The 5,903-nt window shown below is 33.4% G+C and overlaps 1 protein-coding gene across 1 annotated transcript; it reads left to right on the forward strand.

Annotated features, from left to right (window-relative positions):
• Positions 1-1,014: 1,014 nt before the first annotated feature.
• Positions 1,015-4,488, forward strand: LOC137822767 (putative pentatricopeptide repeat-containing protein At1g68930). The gene has a single exon (XM_068627761.1). It carries the CDS (start codon positions 1,145-1,147, stop codon positions 3,386-3,388), a length of 2,244 nt encoding a protein of 747 aa, XP_068483862.1. The 5' UTR covers positions 1,015-1,144; the 3' UTR covers positions 3,389-4,488.
• Positions 4,489-5,903: the final 1,415 nt, after the last annotated feature.

Consider the following 5,903-nt stretch of genomic DNA (forward strand, 5'->3'; position numbering starts at 1 on the left):
ATAAAGAATATACATTTACATCTTTGCTTCTAATCAATACATCCATATAAATAAAGAGATCTAAATCCAAAATCCAATAATAAAAGTGAATGAAGATGCCATAGTCTTGCATATTAAAAAGGTTACTAAATTTTATCAACAGTTAAAATTAATTTTTGTTATATTAATTTTTTACTTGTCATATAATTTTTAAATTAGTTTTTTTTATCATTATGTGACATAATGATAGAAAATAAAAAAAAAAAAAATAAAGAAAGATTATAATGTCTTTTATGATAATTTATGTGTAATATAGCACTTTATTGAAAATTTAAAAAAGATTTATAGGAATCAAAGTTATATCGAACAACAAAATTTTATAACTAAATTGAAAAATGAGATGTGATATAGTATGATGGCAACTTTTTGAAAAAGTAAAAATAAAAAACATAACTTTTTTTTTACTGGCTGTCATGGGTCATCCAGATCTAAAATATTGACATATCTAGATTGACTAACTAATAGTAAGCTCTATGGCGGTGTATCACTTTTTTTTTATTTTTATCTATATTTAATATTAAAATTTAAATAAAAGATGTAAATTAAATAAAATAATAAGATGAGATAAAAAAATATAATTTTTAAAAGATGAAGATATGAAAAAAAAAATTATTTCACGTGCAAGAATGTTTCCACGTGTAATAAATTGTTTCGTTTCATATCTGATAAAGTACTCCATATTTACAAAAAGTATATTAGATTTTTTTAAAAATAGTTTTCAATTAATTATAAAAACAATTAATTATTTAGTAAATATTTAAAAAAAATAAATGACTGAAATATAAAAAAAATCTCTCAACCCCTCTTTCAATTTATTCAATTTAAAACCCCTCATATATACAAAATATTTTTAAAAAATAAAAATATAAAATCAAATATTAATATAAAAATAAGATAGTAAAAGAATTGAGATGAAAATATTTTATATATAGATATAGATTACTCAAGAATTATATAATTATCACCATCACCAAATTGAAGATTATCATTCATTGAAAGGAATAGTATTAATTACACACATAGAAGAGAGAGTTGAAGAAATTTTTACACTCTTTCATTCTCTCCTTAATGTTAAAGCTAACAGAGAGGAAGCAAGACGAAGTAAATGTATTTGCATGTCTCAAAACAATTGAATTCCATGCATCTGTCTAATCACTACTGCGAGTTGCTCAAACATTGCCGCGACACAAAGAAGGTTCACTGCAACATAATCAAGGCCTTTCAAAATCCCGAAACCTTTCTGCTAAACAACTTAGTCAATGCCTATGCTAAGCTTGGAAGCATTATTTATGCCCGCCGGGTGTTCGATCAAATGCCCCAACGGAATCTATACTCTTGGAACACTCTTCTCTCATCGTATTCAAAATTGGGTCGTCTTCCTGAGATGAAACGCGTGTTTGATGCAATGCCAGCCCGAGATATGGTCTCGTGGAATTCCCTTATTTCGGGCTATGCTAGTCGTGGTTTTCTTGTTCAATCGGTGAAGGCTTATAATATGATGTTATATGATGGGTTATTTAATTTGACACGGATTTCGTTATCCACCATGCTTATACTTGCCTCCAATCAGAATTATGTTTGTTTGGGTAGGCAGATTCATGGGCATGTGGTGAAATTTGGTTTCCAGTCCTATGTTTTTGTTGGGAGTCCTCTGGTGGATATGTACTCTAAAACGGGGCTTATATTTTGTGCAAGACAGGTTTTTGATGAGATGCCCCAGAAGAATGTGGTTATGTATAATACACTGATTGCAGGGCTTATGCGATGCGGAAGAATTGAGGATTCGCGGCAGTTGTTTTATGAAATGCGGGAAAAGGATTCCATTTCCTGGACAGCAATGATTGCGGGATTTACTCAGAATGGTTTTGACTTAGAAGCTATTGATTTATTGAGAGATATGAGATTAGAAAATCTTGATATGGATCAGTACACTTTTGGAAGCGTGTTAACTGCTTGCGGTGGTGTTGCGGCTTTGCAAGAAGGCAAGCAAGTTCATGCTTATATAATTAGGACGGATTACCAGAATAACATATTTGTTGGTAGCGCTCTTGTTGACATGTATTGTAAGTGTAAGAGTATAAAATCAGCTGAATCAGTTTTTAGGAAGATGACTTGCAAGAATGTTGTATCTTGGACTGCGATGTTGGTGGGTTATGGACAGAATGGTTACTGTGAAGAAGCTGTTAAAATATTTTGTGATATGCAAAAATATGGGATTGAACCAGATGATTTCACCCTTGGGAGTGTAATTAGCTCGTGTGCAAACCTTGCTAGCCTAGAAGAGGGCGCTCAGTTTCATGGCAGAGCTCTGGTTTCTGGCTTAATTTCTTTTATCACTGTTTCCAATGCTCTAGTTACATTATATGGTAAATGTGGAAGCATTGAAGACTCTCATAGACTTTTTAGTGAAATGATCTTCGTGGATGAAGTCTCATGGACTGCACTTGTTTCTGGTTATGCACAATTTGGTAAAGCCAATGAAACTTTAACGTTGTTTGAAAGGATGTTAGCCCATGGTTTCAAACCCGACAAGGTTACTTTTATTGGGGTTCTTTCAGCTTGCAGCAGAGCAGGACTAGTTGAGAAAGGAAATCAGATATTTGAGTCAATGATTAAGGAACATAGGATTATACCTATTCACGATCATTACACATGCATGATTGACCTCTTCAGCCGAGCTGGGAGGTTAGAAGAGGCAAGGAATTTTATAAATATGATGCCTTTCAGCCCTGACGCAATTGGTTGGGCATCCTTATTAAGTTCATGTAGATTCTATAGAAACATGGAAATTGGCAAGTGGGCAGCTGAATCTCTAATAAAATTAGAACCACATAACACTGCAAGTTACATCTTACTTTCGAGCATCTATGCTTCTAAAGGAAGATGGGAAGAAGTTTCCATTTTAAGAAAAGGGATGAGAGATAAGGGTCTGAGAAAAGAACCAGGATGTAGCTGGATCAAATATAAGAACCAAGTGCACATTTTTTCTGCTGATGATCGGTCTAACCCATTTTCTGATCAGATATATTCTGAGCTTGAAAAATTGAACTATAAAATGGTACAAGAGGGATATGTGCCTGATATGAATTCTGTTTTGCATGATGTTGAGGATTCAGAGAAAATAAAGATGCTTAATCACCATAGTGAAAAGCTTGCAATTGCATTTGGATTAATATTTATTCCTCCTGGTTTGCCCATACGAGTTGTTAAAAATTTAAGGGTCTGTGGGGATTGCCACAATGCAACTAAGTATATATCTAAGATCACCCAGAGGGAGATTCTTGTTAGAGATGCTGCCCGATTCCACTTGTTTAAAGATGGAACGTGTTCATGCGGAGACTTTTGGTGACAGGTCCAGTTGTTATATTCTCTGAAATATAAAGCAATGTCAATAGTGACTACCATTTACAGGGTTCTTCAGTATGAAGATACCTATGATACCTCTTTCTTCAAAAGGTGAGTATCATTACCATATGTGGAATGCAGTTGTGTGTTGACTATCCTGCCATTTTATATGGACTTGAACAAAATCACAGAATATGGTGACCATTCCTGCTGATTTACCATCATCATTTGTTTTAATTTGAGAGGGGAAACATTCTTACAGGCTGATTAATGTTTGACCACGTATTGAAGTATTTTGACATAGACAATGTTCCATCATAGTTGTTGAAAGTTTTCACTATCCCCTGTGAATCAGTGTTATGTGGGCAGTATTTGTGGGACAGTTTTGTCAATTTAAACAGGATTTTTGTCTGTACACCCTAGTAGGCAGCTCTTTTTATTTGGTTATAATGATGACAACAAGGTTAGAAGCTATGTGTAACAAATACAACCAGTGGAGGAGCGGTTAATACCGAATAAAGAGATTTCCTCATACGCTGAATCTGATTTTTTTCATCCACTCCATTCATTTTTTTGGGCAGCTGTCATATCATTTCCTATCCTTTTCATATCAAGTTTCTGCTGAATTTTTTGCTTCTTAAAGGAGTGGATACTTTTTTTCTTACCTCTATACATTATACTGCTTCTCCTACCTAGCTGTAATTTGTGTATAATTTAAAGGAATCATCAGATTTGGTTTTGTCTATTAGTCGAACAGTATGACCTCGCTTCATGTCCAACTGAGCAGAAACATCCACGGTGCTCAAATTAAGCAGCTCTGGCATTTTGACATACAGGCATATTGTTTGGAAGCACCTGCTTCATAACTCCCAATTCCCATGGAATTGATGTACTGAAAATGAAGCCATTTTTCCAAACTTGGATTAGTTGTTATGAATGAGTGATATTGTTAAATGTGTCATACAAATGTGCTTTTATATGCGCTGATAATCATATTGCTTTGGCCAAAACATCAAATATATTATCAGTCCTTGATGTATGTATATGGCCATTTTTTCCTTTACACAAAGGGCAAGATGGAGAGTAAAGATGGGAGTAAGGACAGTGGCTCAATAACTACCATTTAGTTTTAGTAAAATAAAAATTCAAAAGAGGTTTAAATTTGAAAGGGACTTGTGAAAACTAAAGCTGTCAAATGTACTGTTTAATCTAGTCTATCCCAAAGGCCTAGTAGCACATTGAACCAAACTTATTTAACAACCCTGCGTGAAAGAAGGAAAATTTGCCTAGCACCAAACAAACATGTTTAAAATATGTTCTATAAAAAAATAAATTATGAAAATAGTATTTTTTTAACATATATTTTAATATACGTAAATTGATATTTTTTGAGTCACATATTAAGTTGTGAAATATTTATCGATTTCTGTCAATTGCATATAATAAATTTATCATATTTATTAAATTTAATATCATAATTTACCGATTTCTATCATAAGTTTTTAATTGCAAACATATTAATTCAAGATTAACAAGTCGTGTTTGAGCATCGTGTAGTTCTTTTTCTAAAAAATTCACTTTTGATTCAAGATAACTATTTGCACTTTTTAACTTGTTACCTATAACATCAAACCTATTATCCTCCTCATGTGTTTCATGAAATGCAATCAACAGTTTATCATAATTCTCAGAATTAGTATAATAGATACTTATTGAGTCACTGCTTGATCCTTCATTACTGGCCATGAAACAAAGATTGACCTCTTCACTCTCTGCAAATGTATCATTGGATGAAGACATGCCATTCTCTTCCCATGATATATAAGCTCTCTTGCCTCTGCTCTTGTCTGTTTTTCTGCTCAATGATTTCTCCTTGTTTTGGTTGCTTGGACAATCTACTTTTATGTGTCCTGGCTTGCCACAATCGAAACAAGTATAGTTAGTAGAACTAGATTCATTCTGTTTAGAAGAATACCTTTGTTTATGCTGAAACCTCTCATGGTTTTTTTTCTTTGGAAATTTGTTAAACTTCTTTGTGAGCATACTTAAGGTTTCATCCTGATCTCAGTCATCTTCATCCTCACTCAACTTCCTCTTTTGTGCACTAGCCTTAAGAGTTATGCTCTTCACTTTCTTTTCAGAAGATTCCTGCTCTTTTAGTTTGTTCAGCTACAACTCATGTTCTCTTAATTTTCCAAACATAACTACCGTAGATAGTCTTGACAAATTCTTGGATTCTGAGATTGTTGTTACTTTAGGTTGCCAACTTCTATCCAAGCATTTCAGCACTTTGATATTCAACTCTTCCTTATCAAAGACTTTGCCCAAACCTGTCAAGTGATTCACTATGTGTGTGAACCTTTTATGTACATCAGTTATGGTTTCTTTTTGTTTCATCCTAAACAGTTCATACTCATGGATGAGAGCATGCTTCCTTTCTCTTTTTAGATCATCAGTTCCTTCATGAGTGACCTCCAAGATGTCACATATCTCCTTGGCAAAATTGCAGTGTGAAACCT

This window comes from Phaseolus vulgaris, chromosome 9 (assembly GCF_000499845.2).
Source record: "Phaseolus vulgaris cultivar G19833 chromosome 9, P. vulgaris v2.0, whole genome shotgun sequence".
Taxonomy (NCBI): Eukaryota; Viridiplantae; Streptophyta; class Magnoliopsida; order Fabales; family Fabaceae; genus Phaseolus; species Phaseolus vulgaris.